At 40.8% G+C, this 23,478-nt stretch overlaps 1 protein-coding gene and 1 non-coding gene across 4 annotated transcripts in view; both read right to left on the bottom strand.

The window, feature by feature from the left end:
• Window positions 1-23,478, bottom strand: part of LGR5 (leucine rich repeat containing G protein-coupled receptor 5) — a 129,933-nt gene that overhangs the window by 32,062 nt on the left and 74,393 nt on the right. For all 3 annotated transcript variants that reach the window (XM_068971660.1, XM_068971661.1, XM_068971662.1), the window contains exons 3-4: window positions 22,212-22,283; window positions 12,242-12,313 (exon numbers count right to left, since the gene is read on the bottom strand). In XM_068971660.1, the coding sequence (XP_068827761.1) occupies window positions 12,242-12,313; window positions 22,212-22,283 (144 nt within the window). The remainder of the gene's footprint in view (window positions 1-12,241; window positions 12,314-22,211; window positions 22,284-23,478) is intronic.
• On the bottom strand, window positions 12,528-12,634 carry LOC138079376 (U6 spliceosomal RNA). Its single transcript, XR_011144857.1, has one exon. It is a non-coding gene; the product is annotated as a U6 spliceosomal RNA (small nuclear RNA).

The following is a 23,478-nucleotide window of genomic DNA, read 5'->3' as shown; positions in this document are numbered from 1 at the left end:
TGTTCCTGTTACATTACTGAATAGTACGTCTTCACTCTGAAGGCAAAGGAGAAGTGATGACATATGGCAGATGGCACATTGCCAGAGAAAGTTTCTAGCAATGATCTTGGCATTGAAATATCCATTGATAATATGGCAAAAGCAGCATAAAGCCTGCAAGCAGGTGTAGCAAAATAAAACACTTTAACATGGCCCCATCTTCTTTCCGACAAACAAACCTCTTAATTATGATCTTGAAATGCAGTATGAGATGTATGGAGAGAGTAACATGGAAACTTACATCACCATATGTGAAATAGATAGCCACTGGGAATTTGCTGAGGGGTGGGTTGGGGCGGGAGATGGGAGCGAGGTTCAAAAGGGAGGGGAATATGTATACCTATGCCTGCATCATGTTGAGGTTTGACAGAAAAGAGCAAAATTCTGTAAAACAATTATCCTTCAATTAAAAACTAAATAAAACAAACAGAAAAGAAAAGTAATGACTATATGGGAAATGACACGCATTGTATGCACCATTTGTTATAACTTACAGAAAATGATAGATAAAATAACACTTCACTCTACTTCTTAAAGTCGCATGGAACCACCTACATAAGGAATGTATGGGAAACTGGAAAGTGCACTGAATTAGGAGAAATAAGGCACAGATTTAACTCAAGATTGTCACTTATTAATTCTGAGATCAGGGAGCATCCTGATTAATTTCTCTGAGGGTCAATTTTCATATCTGTAAAGCAGTATCATAACAGGTCACAAAATTATTATGGGAATTAAATGACAAAAATGTATGTGGAAGGACTTTGTAAGAGGTAAATCACTTTACAAATGATAGGCTTTTTATGTGAGAAAAAGTTTCGCATTTAGGAAATGGCATCATTCCCTGCTTTCCCGAAGTTTCTTTTATTTTTTTTTTTTCTGAAGGCCTTAATCATTTGTAATGTCAAATATCTCTATAGTAGATTGCCTTTTTTTTTTTTTTGGTCATGTGAACCGGCAGGATGGCTGATTTTCCACTCACTGTACATCCTTAAAGTGCATGTTTTGATTGGTGTTATAGGAAGGCTTCCCTCACAGAGAAACGGAGATACACAGATCTTTTGTGTTCCTCTAGCAAAGGTCCAAAAAGGCCTCAAAGGCTAAAGTGGCTGAGGAAAAAGAAGATTATCATCTGATGCCAGAACACAATTTTTATTAAGTATGAGCTTTTGCAATGTCACTTAGAGGACCAAAACCGATGAGAAATGGATCTGTTCTGACTTTGGGTGTATGTTGAAACAACTCCTTCTCCGGGGAAGGACTGGAGGGCGGGGGCTCCACAGATGCCTACAGGGGTTTTATTGGACTAACTGCTGGGCCCAGGGGCCTGTTTCTCACGGCCCTCGGTCATGTCTTCTCATCACTGGCACCTGCTCAGGACCATCCACTTCAGCCTGATGGGCTTCAGAAACTTTGAATATCCAAGGTAAGCATTTGGAGTCGGGATAACTTCAGTCCCAGGAAGTTTCTGGGTTACTTCCCTGTGAGAAATGTCTTGCCAACACCTCCACCCCCCTCAAGCATTCTTTAAGATCTGTGTAAAAATATTCCTCTGGGGTGGGTGTGTCGTGCTGCCTGCAGAAGACTAGACACACTAATAATGGGTGTGTTGTGGGAAGGTCACGCTGGTAGCTGAGTGCAGGAGGAGCTGGGGGACAGGAAGTGACCAAGGTGGTTGTAGTCATCGGGGTGAGAAAGGATGCGTGCTAGAAAGAAGTGTGTAAAGGTGGAGGAAGGCCTGGGATGAAGGACATTAACTAAATAAGTAACCTGGCCAAACAGGGTGACTTGGTAGATATGACCAGAAAGGAAGGCACAGAAGCTATGGTGGCTCAGTGTTCCGGGCAGCTGGGCAGACGGAACTGTGCAGGGGTGAGTGTTAGCCAGTGTTAAATAAATGAAAGACAAAACAGATCTGCATGTTCACTGTGAACACAGTTCTGCAATATCAATGTAGCCTATGTGAGGTAATGGGCAAGAAAAAAAATCAATTTTTAATGTCAGGAAAAAGGAAAAAAAAAAAGTTATTTTCTTACCTGCTCTCTGAAGTTCTTCTCTATAGGTTCCATGCAAAAAAGCTTGCTTTTGCAATTTTTCTCTTTTAAAAGGAACATGATGTTAATCTGTTCCACACTCTTGAAAGGAATTTTTGCTTTATAGATGGCATTATGGTAGAGATTAGTGAGTTGATGAGGTCACTCCAGCTACTGTTTCTCTAGAAAATAGACCTTTACATGTATCTTGTATATGCTACCTTGTCCGGTGTATAACACAAACTTATATCTTTGAGAATATCTTTGATAAGACATTAACTACAAGGAAGAAAGCGTTAGTCAAAAGATAAGCCATTGATCTTGGCTAATTCTCATCTGAGATAACTGTAATATTGTCAATTATTAACATGGATGACTCGAGGGGAAAAAGGGCAAAGGTGTGAAGAATGGTGCAGCTGCAGTTTTAATACAGCTTATGGGGACTCTTCCAATAAACAGAACTATGAAGCATAGCATTTGACATAGCTGTTTTATAGTTGGACGAGCATTTCTCTTCTTTTAAATAAATGATCAACTCTCTTGTACATTTTGTGAGGAGACCACTTTGAACAATTCCTGGGAGTCAAACTAGCACAGTGATTTAGTTCATTTATAACATTTTAAGAAATGGGAGCAGTTTCAATGATTATCTTACTTTTGCTACTAAATGAAAAGCGTGTATTTCTAAGCTTGTATATGATACAATTTGACTAAATCCCTCAAGTCTTTGTTATGGTGAAATTTTACTGCTTAGAAATTGGTCATTGGAATCGAATTTGCCAGATCATTTTGATAATAATACTATCAAGATAGAATTTTATCCACATGAACTCTTATAGATTGTATTGATTTATATGAATCTTCGTAATCAAATGAGTCACTTTTTGTTATTGTTTTTTTAACATTTATGAAGTTATGACAGTGTGGAATTCAACTTTCTAGTGAAATTTACCATCTATAACCTAGGAAGATACTAAGCATATGAATTCATATGAACACCATGATTGCTTACATGGGGATTTCTGCTTCTATCTTTCTATTGTCCATCTTATTTACTGATAAACTTAATGTAAACCAGGAAGAAAAATTATTGCTTTAGACTTACCTCTGAAAAGGTAAAAAGGTTTTTTCCATCTCTGCAACTTGGGGAGAGAGAAGGTGTACAGGTTTATGGAGGTATAATAATTTAGAGACGAGTCAGCTGACTCGTCTCTAAAGTGAATGAGACAAGTGATCTCACACCAGGTGAAGTGTCTAACAGAATCAAGCTTCTGTCTCTCTGGTATCATTGGGAAGTACAAGATTCCAATGAGAAACATGTTTTAAAGTCAATTTACATGAAGCTGCTCAGTTTCTCCGGGGAAGGCGATGGCACCCCACTCCAGTACTCTTGCAGCAGCAGCTCAGTTTCTCAGAGGTTACCACTGCTGTGAATTTTTTAACAGGAAGATGACCCAGAACGAAAGTACCATGAGTATTAATTTCTTTCGTTTCATTTTTCTCCATAGAAAACCAAGACCTCCTTTTTGTCAGGCACATCATTAGTCTCCCAGCTATCAGCAGAGTCTGAAATCTGGGGGTCATCTTCACATCTCCCACTGCTTTCCAGACAATCATTCTCCAAGGTTTCTCCCTTTATCTTCATCTCCAAGACTGTTCACTTCCACTGCCTAGTAAAGTGTCTTATCTCTTCACACCTGCGTTATGCAATAGCTTCTAGCTGGTCCTTTTGCCTTTGATCGCTTATCTCTTTGATTATTCCTGAAGGCTGCTGCCAGATGGGTCTCCCTAAAATGGGGCTCTTCCCCGTTTTAGGAACCCACAGCTCTTCCACATTGCCAATCCTTTGAAATCCCAGTTTTTTGTTCTGATATTCAGAGCGTATCCACCTTATCTAGCCCAAGTTTTTTCTTATTTCTGTGTCCCATTCAAGCCCTTCCTCAGCTCCGTGCTTATTTATTTTTGGCTGTGCTGGCTCTCATTGCTCTGCGGGCTTCCCTTTGGTTGAGGAGAGCGGTGCCTTCTCCCATTGTGGAGCATGGGCTCCAGGGCATGTGGGCTGCGGTCGTTTCAGCACGTGAGCTCAGTGGTTGCGGTTCTGGGCTCAAGAGCGCAGGCTCGGCAGTTGTGGAACACGGGTTAGTTGCTCTGCAGTACGTGGGATCCTCCTGGACCAGGGACTGAACTCACGTCTCCTGCGTTGGCAGGTGGATTCTTCACCACTGAGCCACCAGGGAAGCTCCCCACAGTGCTTCTGAGCTTTGTCTTCAGAAACAACTTCTACTCCTGCCTATCCAAATCTCCCCAACCTGAGAATTTTATTACTCTTCTCTGAACCCTTCTCTTGAAGTAGGGAGTTCTTGCAGTGGGGTTAAAACAACGGAAACGCTAAATCTTGTAGATCAACTTCTAAACCCTTCAAGGAAACAGTGGAGTGTACAGCTCGGGAAGGGCAGCAGGAAAACCAGAGTACAGAGGTATGAGTTGGGAGCCAGGGAGACCAGTGAGTGCAGGCCACAGCCAAAGTGGGGAATCAGCTGAGCCTGAGCAGCTGTTTAGAACATCACTTAGAGTTTGAGGTGTTGGATCAGTTCAGCAAATATTTCATGGGGACTTCCTTTGCAGGTACAGTATGTGGTGCTGGAGATCTGGCAATAAAGCGGGCAGACATGTTGTAGTCTTTATGGAGCATACTTTCTAAAGAGTAGTCAATCAAATCACTACAATAAAGGTAACAGGAAATGTATGGTAGAAGGACCTAACTTAAATTTCACTTTTCTTTGAGAGCCAGGTCTGGATTTCAAACTGCCTATGTGACATCTCCGAGTTGTTCCTCTTCAGATAAGACATCTGGTCTTGAAAATGTTCGAGACCAAACTCATTTCCTCAAATATAGTCCTCTACTAGCATTTCTTATCTCAGTGATAAGCTTCATTAAGCACGTGATTACAGAAATCAGAAAGTTAGGAAACATCTTCTACCTCTCTTTCTCCTTCATTCTTCATAGTCAATTCATTAGCAAATACTGGTAATGTTATCTAAAGTTTTCTCAAATCCACTTCCCTTTTTTCATCGTTACTGCCCCCATCCTGACAAACTTCTCCTTTCTCTCTTAGACTATTTCATTAACACAGATCCAATCATGCCCTTTCTGGCTCAAAATCTTCCAGTGGATTCTCATTGCTTTTATAATAAAGTCTAAAATCCACGACATGTCCCAGGGTGCTTTCAAGGGGTCTGGACCCCACCTGCCTCACCAGGCTCTGGTTGCACTTCTGCCTTGCTGTTTCAGCTTCAGCCATGCTCATCTTGTCTCTGATTCTCAATGGACCAGTTCCCCTCTCCCCACACCTGCACTACAAAGTTTTGCACACGTTGTTCCCTTTGCTGGAAAGTTCTTCCCTCTCGTCTTTGTCTAATCAACTTTTCCCTTTGCAGTGAGGACAAGTTTCCCTTTCTCACCTATGGTTTCCTTCATCAGGAAAGTGGAGACAAGTTCCACCTCCCAGGTAGTGAGGGAACGGACAACCAAATGCTCAGGAAAATACTGAAAAAGCTCTGACTGGCCCACACATGAATCAATATTGTTCTCTTTCCGTCATCAATTTATGGATTTCTTTCCTGAACCTCCACAGCCACATGCCTAAGCGACTATGTGTTCCCATCAGGCTCCTTTCCCTCTTGTTAGCACATTTTATCATGTGCTCATTCTCTGCAGGGGATTTTCTTAGGAAGACAGGACAGAATAGTGATAAAATAGTAAGACTTTCGAGGTAGAAAGGCCAGAGGTCTTACCCCATACTCCCCTGTAGCCTGACTCCGTTAAAAGACAAATGACCTGCGGGAGGCTCAGTAACACCTCTGAGCTTTCTCCTCCCTCATCACTAAGGAAGGGGTGACTTCAGATCCTGTCTCATGAGGTTGATTTTAGGGTGAAGTGAGATGATGCAGGTAAGAACTTGAATAAATATGAACAGCTTTTGAGCATTTCTGGTTCTATCTTTGTCTTGTTCCTAAACTTTACTGCTTCTTATGTGCCTTTTCACAATTCATCCAGCCCCCATTATTCCAGAAAAGGGGACACTCCGCCCCATTCACAGTGTGCCTTCCCAGAGTCGGCATCCTTTTAGCTTCTCGCTAGTCCATCCTACTTTTCAAAGCTAAACTTTATGTGACACCACGAGATGAAAGAGCTGATTTTACTTCTCATTCCATAACATCTATGTTCTCTTTTAGTTATTTACCTGTCTGATATGATTGTCAAATCTGTGCCTTATAGAACTGGTAGATAACCTGTAATAGCAGTTATCATAGTATTTCACACCTCGGGTCTTGCTTAAAGTGCTTACATTTTGCTTTTGTTTTTCATCTGATTCTGAGGCTCCAAATTGAGCTCCCTCTTTCTGTGGAAAAGGGCTTTGCCTTTGAAAATAATTTTCTCCTAATGTTTATTTTTCTTGACTTCATGGCATGTGGGATCCTAGTTCCCCCAACCAGGGCTTGAACCTGCACCCTTGCCTTGAAAGCGTGAGGTCTTAATCACTGTACCACCAGGGCAGTCCCCTCTCCCAATGTTTAAACGGGAGGAGGGGGACAAGGCAAAACCCCTTCTCCTCAGAACAATTCACTGGGTGCTGGTTTGCATGTGGTGTGTGAAATGAACTCCAGATAGCTCAACAGTCGAAAGTCTCAGTCTCCAGAACTTCCCAGTGCTCCTCCATCCCAAGACAGACCTAATGTGCTGGCCTTGTGAAAAATGAAACCAAGACCATGGGGGATTTTAATTATGTAAGCTTAAAATTTCTTTCTGGACACTATTTTAGTGGAAGGAATAATGTCACTAATACTAAAACCATTGCTTTTTTTTTTTTTTTTAACCCTTTTGATCTTTTAATCTTATCCCCTTGGTTACCTCCCTTTGCTTTCTTTTCATCTGTTTACACCCCGCTGTCTTCTGTTACTTCCTTTATCCTCAGGCTGAAACCCAAGAGGCTCCTGGCTGTTGACGGGGGATCTGCTGCTGCTTCTAGGCTTGCCTTCCTTTCTGCTCAGCACTGTGAGCCCTGCCTCTTCTTCCTCACCTCCTCCTCTTGCCGCTGACTCTCTTTTTGGATTCTTAGTAGCAAAACCCTACTCTGAAGAGTCAAGGGGAAGTTACTGATGTTTCACAGGGTTCGAGGAGGAGGGTGTCTACAGCCCTTAAGGCACGGTCACAGTGAGATGCTCAGGCAGCTCATATTCCAGCAAGAGTTAGATACTCTTCTCAGGTCTTAAAATAATGTCTGTACTCTAAAGATGATTATCAGCTAATTGGAGAGTAGAGACAATATTAAAGACATGTTTAATTGTCCTTTCATTTTCTATTTACCAGCACATGATTTTTACAATTGTGCATTTTCCACAATTAGTTTCGCTATTGCAGAGTTAGCATGAAAATCAACATATATTAAATAGTATAGTACTTAATACTATTTAATATTAGCTGGACAGACATGAATATGTCATTGTCTTTGATCACCCTGAACTTCCACTAATGACAGGGAGATGCTCGAATATCATTAATGGCTGTCAGCCAATGAAGCAATGATTTTCTGTTTTTTCAGTGATCTCTTTCTTAACAATATATGTGAGGACATGGAAGGGTTAAGTTTTGAGATTCCATCAAATCACTGTAATCTGATCCTAGTCCTCCAGTAACTATAATGCCAAAGGTTTCTTGGTGAAATCCAGTTCACTGTGAATTCTGATTACATTTCCTATTCCTTTCCAAAAAACAGAAAGGAAATTAAGTTATATTTGATTACATTACAAAAAAGTCCAACTGGTGTCTGGGCAGTTACTGCCATGTCAGAAAGCTAGTGTACAAGGTATGTATTATACAGAGGCAGGCTCCGGGCTGCTGGGCTCGGGTACACGGACTTGCCCTCTTACTCTTTAGCTGAACAGTTTGTAAGCATCAGGAGAGCTCAAAGAACACAAACGTACCTATGTGTTCTCATTGTGAACAAGGCAAACTATTTGTTGTTTATATGGAACCAGTGAAAATCACATCCCTTGAAACATGAGTACAATTTGTTTCTTCCTCGCAGTAGGTTACCAGTTTCCACGTATATCAAGTTTCTTAAGTTCACTCAGTGAAGCCAAGTCTACATGGGAGGTGCTGATACTGCTGTTCTATGGGTACATTTGAGAGCAGGGTAATACGCATGTGGCCTCCTCACTTCATCTACCCCAGACTGTCAGTAGGACTAAATAGGGAGATTGAGCTATCTCAAATAAGCACAAACAAGCCAACTTTGTGAATGAAAGGCTCTTGACTTTCATTTCACATTAGTTCATGCGGGCGTGCATGCTAAGTCGCTTCAGTGGTGTCTGACTCCTTGTGACCCCATGGACTGTAGCCCTCCAGGCTCCTCTGGGAGGAGCCATGGGATTCTCCAGGCAAGAGTACTGGAGGGGGTTGCCATGCCCTCCTCCAGGGGAATCTTTGTGACCTGAAGATTGGTGTCTCTTATGTCTCCTGCACTGGCCAGTGGGTTCTTTACCACTAGCGCCACCTGGAAAGCCCTATATTAGTTCCTGTGTGCTATGTGTGTAACTGCGTGTGTGCGAGTGCTAAGTTGCTTTAGTCACATCCGATTCTGTGCAAACCTATGGACTGCAGCTCTTCAGATTCCTCTGTCCATGGGATTCTCCAGGCAAGAATACTGGAGTGGGTTGCCATACCCTTCTCCATGGGATCTTCCTGATCCAGGGACCAAACCCATGTCTCTTATGTCTACCTGAATTGGCAGGTGGGTTCTTTACTGGAATGCAAAATATGGGCTTTGTTATTATTTCAGATTTGAAAAGAGTTCAGGAGGATATTTGCAAATCATCTCAGGACACTCATTTTCCCCAATACTCACTTAAGAACCACTTGACTAATATCATTAAACCGGTTAGAAATCACTAATGTTTGGGTCTCCTACAGAGGTTCTGATTTTAATTGGTCTGGGGTGAGCCCTAGGCTCTCAGACTCTCCAGATAATTCTTCACTGCAGCTAAAATCAACAATTCACTTCAGAAGTTTCAAAGCCAGGAATGCACAGGGGTGATGCATTCCCAGCCCCTGGGAAGTGCAGAGTGCTTCTTCGAGAGTGAATGAATAACAAGGAAAATAATAAAGTGGAGAAAAATAGAGTGAATTCAAGAGAGAGGAAAAAGGAACTATTAGAAAAAGGGTGAGCAGGACTTCCCTGGTGGTCCTGTGGCTAAGACTCCATGCTCCAGTGCAGAGGTGCTGGGTTCAATCTCTGGTCAGGGAACTAGATCCCACATGCTGCAACAAAGAGTTCGACTGCCACAGTGAAGATCGGGGCCAAATAAATAAATAGTTTTTAAAATGTGTAAGTGGAGGTCTAAGGGTTGACGGTAGTCCAAGAAAAGCTAGACAGGTAGCTGAATGGAAGCCTGCCAGGTGTCATGGATGAGCTAATGTAGCATGGAGGCTGACGTATGCATGGCAGACGAATGGCCAGTGGACAAGGAATGCGTGTTTGTAATGACCATTTGATGTGAACCGTTTCTATTTTCTCTTGCTTGAAAGAAGCAGGAGAAATATTATTAAAACACCAACAAAATTCTGTAAAGCAATTATCCTTCAATTAAAAAATAAATAAATTTAAAAAACAACAACAACAAAAGAACATCTTGCCTCTGGGGTAATAGTAAAACTTTAAAACAGCTAATAGTAGCCCAAATCTCCAAAGTGGGTAAGGGACGCCTTTGGTTGGTTCAGTATTGTGTCTGTGTGGCTGGTGGTTAAAGTTCATAACGCTCTTCTGTCCAATCTTAATGCTTGTATCAAAGTATTACAAAAACTGTGAGACAAGTGTCATAACAGCACACACTGCCAACATCCAACACCTCCATGGTCTGTTGTGTGCTGGGCAAGGGGACCCGGGACAAACAGCACATAACCGGCGGTACAATCCAGCGTGCACTGGGGACCAACCAGCCATCTCCATGCCTCAGTTTGGATGTGCCAGCATCCCACTAGAAAGTTAACCCTCGACTTTTTCGCAGGGAACACATACTTACAAGGTTTCAAACGCCATTGTTTTTGTGAACTGGACACCAAGTGCAAGAGACACCTGGTGAACAGTAAATGGCTAGATGGTAAGAAACTAAATCTGAACACCTTGATCAGAGAGGCACCGCGCAGTTCGAGTGAACAAAAGATTCATGGTTCTCACTTTCTCAAAGAGTTCACTTCGGTGTGTATTCTGTTTGTGGTCTTCTTTCAGCTGATGGTGGCTTTTGGTTACAAACCCTTATCCTCCCATCTTCTGCCTGCCTCACAGCTGTTTAAAGTTCCTGTTGGCCTCTGCTATGATCTCGCTTTTCAATTCACCACTAGACCCTGCGCCCTGACACAGACAACCAGCTCCAGCGCTCTGCTGCTCTGGCTGCTTCTTTCCTTCAGGAAGAGGCTTGTGCAACAAAAGAGGGGGTGATACAGTGATGTCACCACAGAGCTCCTGAAAACTCCACAAAGGGGCTCTTGTGGGCTTGTTTATCTCTAGGCTGGTGAAAACCTAGGAAGTCACTTTGTTCGACTGGAATCAAAAGCTTAAAATGGTCTCCAGCACAGATTTACTTTCATTAAAAAAAAAAGAGATCAAAGGAACAGAGTGTCATCTTATGTTCCTCCTTCTCTTGAGTCACCTTGGTAAAAGGCATTAAGCAAGCTATGTATAATTATTAACCAATGGATTCTTTACCATGATGTTCAACTCAAGTCTGCAATATTCGTCTTTTTTTAATACATTTATTTCCCTCATCCTTCTAGACCAGAAATCAGTATTCTGTTTGAGAGATGAGGACCTTCAGTGTAAGTAAGATGAAAGCATATATTATACATGTGGATACTGGAAATCATGCAATATGTTGTAAACACATACATTCTGATGAGGTGGACATTGACTGATCAGGTACTCATGGTACAGTGTTGTCAAACAGTCACTGTAAACAATTGCTTATAACTCAAGCTCCAAAACATCTAGCTGGTAAGAAAGTTCTATCCGTGAGGAATAACCAATTTTTGTTCATTCAGAGGCTTTAAATCAGAGGAGGGTGGAAACTCCTGATGGGAAACTTGTGGATTCACACTAAGGACCACCAGCACCACTGTGGTGTGGGTTACTGTGCCTGTGTGTGGTGTGTGAATCTGGGGTGTGTGTGGTTTTGTGTGGGACTCTCTGAGTTAGTCTGTCTCCCTGTGTGGGGTGGTGAGTACGCTCTGGTTTGGAGACCTGCCTGGTATGATCTTAAGACATACCATTAGATCTTAGCTTCCTGAATTGAGGCCCCCTGATGCACATATAGAACTTAAAAAATTAAGGATGGAGATTCAAGAGTGAGGGGACAAAAGTACACCTGTGGTTAGATGTGTGACAGAAATCAAACCAATGCTGTAAAGCAATCAATCAATTAAAAATAAACTTAAAAAAATTAAGCCTTTATTTGACTCAGCAAAATTGCATTACAGGGCAGCTCTGATAATCTAAACACAGAATAAATTGATGATGCCAAGCAGTCTAGATTTTGACTCTCATTTTTCTAAATAAAAGGAGAACGTATCATTCCTGATTTGAATTCAGAAACTAAAATATTGTATGGGGAGGGAATACCAACATATGTGAGTGTGTTCAGTCACTCAGTCGTGTCTGACTCTTTGCCATCCAACGGACTGAGCCCACTAGGCTCCTCTGTCCATGGGGTTTTCCAGGCAAGAATACTGGAGTGGGTTGGCATTTCTTCCTGCAGGAGATCTTCCTGACCCAGGGATCAAACCTGCGTCTCTTGTGTCTCCTGCATTGGCAAGAGGATTCTTTACCACTGAACCACCTGGGAAGCCCTGATATCAACATATACAACAGGCTTTTCATATCAGGTCTTCTGATTAAGTCTCTGCCCTGAAACCCCAAACTCCAACACGGGTGTTTTCCATATATATTGTTTAATGAGGGTGCAAAGAACAATTTCGTTGTTGCTCTAATGGAAAGCCTCACTTGCAGCTTATTTAAGCACAGCCCCCAGCCAATTTACTAAATGGCCAATTGGACATTTCAGTGCTCCTTCCCAAACTGACCCAGAGAACATGCTGGAATTTCAGCTATACTTACAGGGACTGAAGGCTTCGCAGGTTCTGTAGCGCCTCTGTGGGCACCTGTCTTAGGTGATTGTTCTGTAGCATACTGCACATCAAAACAAATGGAGAAAATCATTAATGACAGCTAGTAATAATTAACAAAATCTGGCATAACAATGTCAGGTACTGTTCTAGGTGTCAGGGAAACAGCAGAGCACCAGACAAAACCTTGGCCTGTGGGAGCTTAAAGTCCTATGTGGAGAGATAGGTAATTCAAAATTAACAAACGAGTATATTACTTGAGGCAAGTGACAGGTGCCACACACAGAGAACAAAACATGGATTTGGGCATCATCCTTGTGCACAGGCCATGCTAATCTTCTCTGTATTGGGCCAATCTTAGTATACGTGCTGCCAAAGCGAGCACCATGGATTTGGCATAGATGGTGACAAGGGGGTGAAGGTTTAATTTGAAAGGTGGCAAGAGAAGATCTCTCTGAGGAGGTGATTTTTCAGGAGATACCAGAATGCCGTCAGGGAGCAAAACATTTGAACATCTGGGAAGTTACTGAGGAAGCGAGAAGAGCAAGTGCAAAGGCCCTGAGGCTGGAGCTTGCTTGACTTGTTAAAGGAGTAGCAAGGACCAGTGTGACCGGGAGGGATAAGTGAGCACGAGAGACTGGGCCAGCTAAGGCTGTCTCGGGAAGAAGTCACAGTGAGAACTCTCCTTGAAGGGTTTACATGAGTGGAAATGATGTGATCTTATTCATGTTTCTAATGGATCACCATGGTGACAAATAGATTAGACAAGATAGAAGTAAGGATAATAGTGTGCTTTGTTGCTCAGTTGTGTCTGACTCTTTGTGACCCTCTGGTCTGTAGCCTGCCAGGCTCCTCTGACCATGGGGATTCTCCAGGCAGGAGTACTGGAGTGGGTTGCCATGCCCTCCTCCAGGGGATCGTCCCAACCCAGGGACTGAACTTAGGTCTCCCTCGTTGCTGGCAGATTCTTTACCATCTGAGTCACCAGGGAAGGCTAAGAATACTGGTGTGAGTAGCCTATCCCTTCTTCAGGGGAATGTCCCAACCCAGGAATCAAACTGGTTCTCCTGCACTGAAGGTGGATTCTTTACCAGCTGAGCTACCAGGGAAGGATAACAGTAGGAGACTATTAAAGATATTCTCCTTCTTACATGTCATATTTTGATATAAATTAAATGTTTTGTAAACTATTGTACTTCTGAACTATTGTAATAGTTCTTTCCAGAACACGGGGACTACAGAATGGAAACACCTGGCAACAAGGAAGTGAAATGTATCACTGCTAGTGGGAAACAGCATGGAAAGAATTTTCATTAGATGTCATACCCTGCTAGCTTATTCATAAACCTTTATGACACTAATTTTGCAGGCACTCTGACTCCAAAGCCTGATATACTTTCCACTGGCTCTTGCAGCATTCTCTTGAGGAGTAAATGTATACATTCTCGGGTTGTACGCCTTATACAGTATGATTAAGAGCCTGGGTTCTTGGATCTGACTACCTCTTCCCTGCCAGTAGCCCCATGGCCTCAGGGAAATCATTCAATCTCTCCACATCTCAGTGATCAGTAATAATACCCACCCCCAGGGCTTATTGTGATGATCTAATAAGTGAAAGTACATAGAACAATACCTGCTGCCTGGTAAACATTCAATAAAGTTGGCCCTTTTTGTGTGAATTGTTAAACCTCTTCTCCAAACTAATGATACAGTGAGGCTGTACTGGATGTAACGTTTTAATTAATGAGAAAATTGACCAATAAAAAAACTTCTATGCCTGTGGTTCTCAAATTTAGGGGTCATCAGAATTCATTGAAGACTTGTTGGAACAGTTTGCTGGGCCCCCACCCTCACAGTTCCTAGTTCAGTAGGTTTGGGTACGGGCCAGGGAATTTTCATTTCCAACAAACTCCCAGATGACGTTGGTGCTGCGAGGCAAAGGCACCGCACACAAAGAACCACCCTATACTCTGCTAAGTATTTCTAAGAATATGTTCACCTGAACTTGAGGCTGTCTTGAGCTTGGAGATGAGGTCTAGTTCTGAGTCTTGGCAAACAAACCATTTAACTTTCTTGATTCTTGGTGGTTTTTTAAAAAAATCTGTACAATGGGAATAGAATGATATCATCTGATTGAAAAGGTGTTTGAAGGTTAAAATATGAGGGCATTTATTATACTTTCATATATGCTAGGGCTTTCCTGGTAGCTTGCATGGTAAAGAATCTGCCTGTAGTCCAGGAGACCCAGGTTCACTCCCTGGGTCAGGAAGACCCCCTGCAGAAGGGAATGGCAACCCACTCCAGTAACCTTGCCTGGAATATTCCATGGACAGAGGAACTTGGTGGGCTACAGTCCATGAGATCACAGAGTCAGACACAACTGAGCAACTAACACTCACTTTTTCATATATGCAAATGTAAGCTCATATCGAATAAGAGGTGAAAAATATTTGCTGTGCTTAGTCATTCAGTCGTGTCACACTCTTTGAGACCCCATGGACTATAGCCTGCCAGGCTCCTCTGTCCATGGGAATTCTCCAGGCAAGAATACTGGAGTGGGTTGTCATGCCCTCCTCCAGGGGATCTTCCCAACCCAGGGATCGAACCCAGGTCTCCTGCATTGCAGGCGGATTCTTTACCATCTGAGCCATTTGGAGATCATAAAATTTATGCTTTTCTCACTGGGACTGAGATTCAGTTATCTAAGAAATATAATTCTGTCACTTGTAATCTAGTAGTTTTAAACAAGTAATTTCATTATTTGAATCTTGCATTCAATTAACATTTCATAAATCAAAAGTCTCAAAATATATTGGTTCTTTAAGAACAAGGTCAAGATTTAGAGAGACCTCACACTAATTACTGATTAGAGAATTGGGAAAATTGTAGCTCAAATGCTGTACTTTGCATAATTCACCTAAATATTAAAAGTTTACATTTCTATATTATTTTATACCTTTCCAAGCAGTTTTAATATATGATATAATTTTAACTTGACAAAAATATTTTCTAAATGCCTCATTAATTGTGTGCTAAATTTAAATGATAAGATGCAGATAATGGAATTAAATGATGTATAAGCTTTGTAGGTAAAATGTTACTGGCTCAAAGTATGTATTGAATTGTCCTCCTATGCTTTGCTAACCAAATACTGAAACTTTTATACTGTTGTCTTTCTAAAATATTGGAAAATTGGAGTAGAGGGTAAGAGATATTTAAATAGCTTTTTTCACTGAATAGTTGCAAACTTTCTTGGTAGTTTTATATATTTGACTTCAGAAAATGGAACTTAAACACACTTTACTAATGATGACTTTTAAAGCTACCCTGAGCTACCTCCCTGCAATTTAATTTTCTACCATATCTATCAGTAAAACACCAAAAATACAATTTTAAAAAATCACTTAAGTTCTGATCTCTCCCTAAATAAATAACTTTTGTTTAATTACTTTCAAATGACAAAACAAAAATAAATTATCTTCATTATAGACTTACAAGTCTCCAGTGAGCTAATTAGAAAATTCTGTTTTTGTTTAAGATATTCCAGTGGGAGACAAAACAAAGGGTTTATAGCACTATGGAGCACAATTAAAACAGAGTGCATTCACAACACAGCTGCTGATTTCTTTTATAAATAATCCGTTATTCAGTGCAGTCAGTATAAGCAGAATTTACCATGAACTGAGTGAGGGCTTAAGGTACTTACGACTTCATTTTTATCATTCACATATGGGTAAGAAAAGAAAATGAAACACTTTCTCTAGAGACAAAGGATGACCTCATATTTTCTTAATTTCTTTCCCCTAGGAGTTTTAAAATATTCACAATTACATTATAGCGTCCCCAAACTACTTTAACAATAAATTATCTTGTTTTTGGCCAACAGCACTAAATAAGATCAGGTACAGGTACAGAGATGTAAGAGAGATGAAATTATATGTTGAAAGGGTACTCTGTAATACTGGCTTGATCCTTAGGTATTCTCTCTGCCTACTTGCCCCGTGTTTAGATATCAAGTAGTTTCCAGGCTCTTTTTTTGGAAAGAGAGAACTCTGGGTAGTCGTGACACTCCGTTGGCTAGTTTTATCCATTCCGTCCATGTGGCTTTGGTTCTGGTGCTGGTGGCAAAAGAGGACAAGCCATTGCTTGACTGAAGGGCTTACACAAGAGAATGAGCCTTTGTTGAAGGGAGCCTGGTTCAGAATTCCACGTGACTGGGTATTTTGCAATACCAAACCAATAATTAATTTTTATGAAGACCTATATTTACAGGAATAGTCATCTTAAATTTTAATGATCTTCCAGAGCTCACAATAACAAGATTTCTGATATAAAACAGCTCTCACCAAGAAGGGTTGTTGGAGTCTTCATTTCCCATCTTCTAGGAGAAAGAAATGGCAACCCACTCCAGTGTTCTTGCCTGGAGAACCCCAGGGACAGGGGAGCCTGGTGGGCTGCCATCTGTGGGGTCGCACAGAGTCAGACACGACTGAAGTGACTTAGCAGCAGCAGCAGCAGCAGCAGGACTGAATTACTACTATCTTTCTCCTCCTTTTACCAGCTGCCCTTCTTTTTACCTTCCTTATATTGGTCAGGGCCCGAGATGAATATTACTTGTACATTACCTTTCTCACCATGCCTCAGTATAAACAATTATTTCTTTCTTCCAATGACTTTTGGACTTTATAACTGCTTTGCTCAGCATTTTACCTCTAGCACTGTGGTTTGCAACCTTATTGGACCCAATTTTCCCATTAAAACCAAATATTTTGTAATGCTTCATCTGTTATGTTAAGATAAAGTTCATAAAAATAGAGCTATCTACACACATCATTTTAAAGGAAAAGAATCAACATAATATACTGCTTTAACTGCATTATAAAGGAGAAATAGAAGTAATTTATAATAAGGGGATATATGTATCATTGTATATGTGATGCTCAGATGTGATTATCTTAGAAGGTCTTTCTACGAAAGAGTCAGATGCTTGCCTTGGTTTTTAATGAAGATGGTTGGATATGAGAAAAATACATGATCAGAAGTTATTCCGTCCAAGAACAGGGAAATGAGAGTAGAGGTCTAAATGGATACTAGACTAAAATCTACAGTTAAGACGTAACAGAATATGCTTACTTTATATTTTATGGGAAAGAAGGAAATAACTTTTATTAAAATAAAGATAACATGCCAAGACATATTACATTCTCACAAATGAGCATGGAGATTCTCACAAATGAATGCTTCTTATTGACAAGGGTGATATCAAAATAATCCTCCCTCTTTTACAAGATAGGACTGAAATACCACAGAGAACACCCAGCCTATCTCAAAGTTCCATCACATGCTGAGGTGAGCATCTGTTTTTTAGTATTTCAAGAGGCCCTCGAGGGCAAATCCCACCACAGACAACAGGGAATTGAGGCTAAATTGGAAAAAAGAAACAGTCATGATACTGCCTTCATAGAAGCTGGGTGGTAGACCCTCCTGGATAGTGGAAGAGTAAGATTAAATATGCAACAGGCCACCCCAAAATAAACCATTATATAGTCATCAAGCATACATTTTGTATGCTTGTGCTCCCAACATTTTAAAAGGCCATAATGTGAAATATTTATAAAGCAAACTTTGTTAATGAAATTCAATGAGAACCCTGTGTTTCACATTTCTCTGCAAATTTACTGATATTTTTAAGAAGATGTTTTACAACTTCACGGTTATACATCTTTAATTTGTTTTGTGATTTCTGAGGTAATTCTATTGCACTAATATCATTTTCAAACACATATGTGGGTAGAAATCACAGGATGTACAAACTGTGTTAATTATTCAATGATTTTTGAGAGACTATATTTATTTCATTTCATTTTTCAAGTACAGATTATTACACGTATGCAGAACTTTTGGTAAAACCTCTCAGTATTGTTATATATGACAGCTTTTTCTGTCACTGTTATTTATGTGATTTATTTCTGCCTCGAGGGCCTTTCTCCAGTTGTGGAGTGGGGGCTGCTCTTCAGTCACAGCATGTGGGCTCAGTAGGGCACAGACTCAGTAGTTCTGGCACACAGGCTTCGCTGCTCTGTGCTTGGGGGATCCTCCCAGACCAGGGATTGAACCCGTGTCTCCTCCGCTGGCAGGCAGATTGTTTACCACTGAGCCACCAGAAAGCCTGTGGGAGTGTTACTGATTGATGTCTGGTGTGGAGGGACAGTCAGAAGTCAAAAGGAATGCAGAGGGATTCTTTATGCTGGGCTGAGTGGCACATCGCAGGACAACTGACTACAAACGAGTCATCTGGAAAACTGAAGATGCCTCCCCAGATTTCCAAAACATTCTGTGGCAGGTGTGATGACCGTGGTGGAGAACCACTGCTCTAACACTAAACGTTGGGTTGGCCAAAACGTTTGTTTGGGTTTCTTCATTACATCGTATGGGAAAATCCAAATGAATTTTTTGGCCAATCCAATCCTTTCCAAATATCTAACAGCTGAATTTGCTTGTTGTCTTTAAGTTAGTAAAACAGAGGGAAGAGTGAATAGAATTCCTGGTACGGGTCTTGCTCCTTTTGAATCACCCTCACGTTGACAGTGGTCCAGCTGTAGTGCAGTCAGAAGCGCCAGTCCTTTGCTTGCATCTCTTTTCTGACTTCTCATCTTGCTCAGAACATAATACTGTCCAAGCTTTTCTGACGTGACATACAGGATCCCTGTGACCAGGACCCTTTCTCTTCTTCATTTCCTTTCCACTTTGTCCTGAATGCTCAAGCACCACTTGCTTAGGGCTGGCTGTCCTCAGTTCCTCCTGCCTGTGTCTCTGTGCATATTACCCCTCAATCATCCACCTAATGCGCTTGGTTAGTCCCTAGTTGTGGTTCAAGGTCTGGGTCCCAGGTCATCTCTTTGGAGAAACATCTCTTTGAGGAAATAGAATCTGAACCATCAAACTAGATAGAGTCCTTTCCTCACAGTTCCATAGAACCAGAGTGATCTGTTTGTCTTGGTCACACTATCTTGATCCCACAATCTATCACGAGATTGTAAGCTCTTTGAGGGCATGGCCATACTTACTGATCTTTGTATTTCCAGCAATAATTTGTTCAATGACACTTTGAGTGATACATGTGTGAGCATGTACACACACCCACACCCACACCCACACACTCTAGTTCAGTGTATCCAATATGTATTCTGTTAAGTGATTAAAATAATTGTTTCCAATATAATTTAACAAGTCATCAAAATACTTAGTGGTACCTAGCTCAATATAGGAAAAACAACTTAGTTGTTTTATCTAAACTTGATGTATCTAATGCATTTTGAATGGTTCCAAATATTTTGGTGGATTCATGGAAATATAGGCACATTAGAATCAGTGCTACAGCCCTAAATTTTACCTTATGATGAATTAACATAAGGATTTGGTTGTATGACGACTTAAAAATCTTCCTACATAATAGTAAAAATAATTCAAGGGTAGGGAGACCAAACCCAATCACCTAAGTAGATCAAGACTAAATAACAGTTCTGCTTTTAAATTTAACTTTTAACAAAATATTAAGTGTAAATAAAATTGCTTTTTAAAATAGCCTGCGTATCCCTCAGGTCAGTGAAATGCAGTTTCCATTAACCAGAAATATATCAAATGCTTCTTTAGCATTCATAACATTTATCTAAAAGAAAGGAAATAGATGCTTGGGGCTGGTGCACTGGGATGACTCAGAGGGATGGTACGGGGAGGGAGGTGGGAGGGGGGTTCAGGATGGGGAATACGTGTATACCTGTGGCAGATACATGTTGATATATGGCAAAACCAATACAATATTGTAAAGTAATTAACCTCCAATTAAAATAAATAAATTAAAAAAAATAAAAGAAAAGAAAGGAAATAAAATCAGCTTATTTTCTCTGAAATAAAACTTTCTTGGTAGAGCTTTCAACTTGTGTTATCTATTTCCTCTAAAACGTTCCCTTTTTTCCTACACAGAATAAACTGAAAAATTAAACAATGGGTACTAGAAGAAGAAGGTACCAATAATAAAGAGTTTTCTGATAGAAAATTAGGAAGTTGGACATTAGACAGTAAGAAAGCCCATTTCTTACAAGTCTTAATGAATTAACATTTTTCAATTAAAAAGCTACTCATTTTTACTATGCATTTACTATACCTTACTACTGGATTTTTCTACATGTATTCACAAGTGGAAGATAAACTTGATTTTTTAGCTGATCTTTATTCAGTGATTATAAGGAAACAAATTCTGCAAATGGTTTGAGGCTGTAATCTCATTATGTCAGCATCAGTTCAGTTCAGTTCAGCCGCTCAGTCATGTCCGACTCTTTGCGACCCCATGAATCGCAGCACACTAGGCCTCCCTGTCCATCACCAACTCCTGGAGTTTACTCAAACTCATATCCATTGAGTTGGTGATGCCATCCAGCCATCTCATCCTCTGTCGTCCCCTTCTCCTCCTGCCCCCAATCCCTCCCAGCATCAGAGTCTTTTCCAGTGAGTCAGCTCTTCGCATGAAATGGCCAAAGTACTGGAGTTTCAGCTTTAGCATCGTTTCTTCCAAAGAAATCCCAGGGGTGATTTCCTTTAGAATGGACTGGTTGGATCTCCTTGCAGTCCAAGGGACTCTCAAGAGTCTTCAACACCACAGTTCAAATGCATCAATTCTTCAGTGCTCAGCTTTCTCCACAGTCCAGCTCTCACATCCATACATGACCACTGAAAAAACCATAGCCTTGACTAGACAGACCTTTGTTGGCAAAGTAATGTTTCTGCTTTTGAATATGCTATCTAGGTTGGTCATAACTTTCCTCCCAAGGAGTAAGTGTCTTTTAATTTCATGGCTGCAGTCATTTTGCAGTGATTTTGGAGCCCCCCAAAATAAAGTCAGACACTGTTTCCACTGTTTCCCCATCTATTTCCCATGGAGCGATGGGACCAGATGCCATGATCTTTGTTTTCTGAATGTTGGGCTTTAAGCCAACATTTTCACTCTCCTCTTTCACTTTCATCAAGATCTTCACTTTCTGCCATCAGGGTGGTATCATCTGCATATCTGAGGTTACTGATATTTCTCCCAGCAATCTTGATTCCAGCTTGTGTTTCTTCCAGCCCAGCGTTTTTCATGATGTACTCTGCATAGAATTTAAATAAGCAGGGTGACAATATACAGTCTTGAGGTACTTCTTTTCCTATTTGGAACCAGTCTGTTTTTTCATGTCCAGTTCTAACTGTTGCTTCCTGACCTGCATATAGGTTTCTCAATAGGCAGGTCAGGTGGTCTGGTATTCTCATCTCTTTCAGAATTTTCCATAGTTTATTGTGATCCACACATTCAAAGGCTTTGGCATAGTCAGTAAAGCAGAAATAGACGTTTTTCTGGAACTCTCTTGCTTTTTTGATGATCCAGCAGATGTTGGCAATTTGATCTCTGGTTTCTCTGCCTTTTCTAAAACCAGCTTGAACATCTGGAAGTTCATGGTTCATGTATTGCTGAAGCCTGCCTTGGAGAATTTTGAGCATTACTTTAGTAGCGTGTGAGATGAGTGCAATTGTGTGGTAGTTTGAGCATTCTTTGGCATTGCCTTTCTTTGGGATTAGAAGCATAATAATAATTTATTCACTTGAATCAGAATGACTCAAGAAACTCACCCCAACTTCATAGCACAAAAAAGAAAGGGAAATACTCTTTCACAAGTTGGAGCTGATAAGCTGGTTATTTAGGGGCAAATACATTTTTGATATTAAGGTAAGAAAAGGAGAGATGAGGTTTTTTGACACATGAACCCAGCCAGATACATGGTTCTATGATACCAATGAAGACAGAGTAGAATTTAGATAAATTATCCCATAGCTCTAAATGGTTTATTAGAGGAACTCAGTCCTTACAAATTAATTAGCATCCACTTGACACTATTGTCAGAATTATAACAAACAATACTCGGTTTACTTACAGAACTTTAAGACTGTAAAGGCCAGCAAATGCTCCCTTGGGAATGTACGTCAGAGCGTTTCCAGCAAGACGTCTGTGGGTTTCAAGCAGAGAGGATAGAGAGTAAGTATGGTTCTCTTCTTATGGAATTCATTTAGCTGTTAAAAATGCAATACGATTATGTTTAGACCATAAATGCCAAAAGCAACTGTAGAGAACCTTGTTTTGTCATGTTTTGCAAAAAATGTCTGTAAATCTCTCATCAAAAAGCAGGCAAAAGAAGAAATATAATAAATTACCTATTTTACAATAAATCATCTAATCGCTTATACTATGTATATGCTACACTATACTATGTATACTATTATACTATGTATAAGCCATGTATAAACCTCTCTATCCATTCGTCTGTCAGTGGACAGTCAGGTTGCTTCTATGTCTCGGCTATTGTAAATACTGCTGCTGTGAACATAGGGATGCATGTATCTTTTTGAATTATGTTTTTTTGGGATATACACCCAGAAGTGGAATTGCAGGATCATATGGTAGCTCTATTTTTAGTTTTTTAGGGAACTTCCATACTATTCAAAACAGAAACAGACTTACAGACATAGAAAACAAACATGGTTACCAAAAGGTAAAGGTTGGGGGGAGGAATAAATTAGCACTACTACATATAAAATAAATAACCCACAAGAATCTACTGTATGCCACAGGGAACTCTATCACTATTCTGTAATAACCTATACGGGAAAAGAATCTGAAGAATAGATATATGTATATGCATAACTGACCCACTGCTGTAACCTGAAACTTACACAACGTTGTAAATCAACTATACCCCAAAATAAAATAAAAATTGAAAAAAATTCACCTTAAAATTTTTTTAATACAAAAGCTAGACAAGGGAGTAGAGAGGGAACCACAGGCAGTGGTTGTCAGGGAGATGGGCCATCATTACAGGTCAGACAGTCAATGGCTGGGCAGACCTTCTGCTGAGAGGACATTTCAGCAGAGGGCTGAGCCATGCAGGGACCTATGTGAAGGGAACAGGAGGACAAAACACCAAGGAGGGAATGTGCCTGGTGTGGTCTGGAACCTGCCAGAAGGCCGGAGTGACCAGAGTGGAACAACCAAGGGAAGGGAGACAGCAGGTGAGGCTGGAGGGCAGTCCAGGGGCCCACCATGCAGGGCTCTGGAGGCCACAGCAGGGACTCTGACCAGCGAACAGACGTGATCAGCTTTGTGTTTTAAAAGGGTCCTTCTGATGGGACCCTCTCGAAGGGGGA

The sequence above is a fragment of the Capricornis sumatraensis genome, chromosome 4 (assembly GCF_032405125.1).
Source record: "Capricornis sumatraensis isolate serow.1 chromosome 4, serow.2, whole genome shotgun sequence".
Lineage (NCBI taxonomy): Eukaryota > Metazoa > Chordata > Mammalia > Artiodactyla > Bovidae > Capricornis > Capricornis sumatraensis.
Note: the sequence above shows the minus strand (reverse complement) of the source record. Positions and strands in the feature narration are given on the sequence as shown.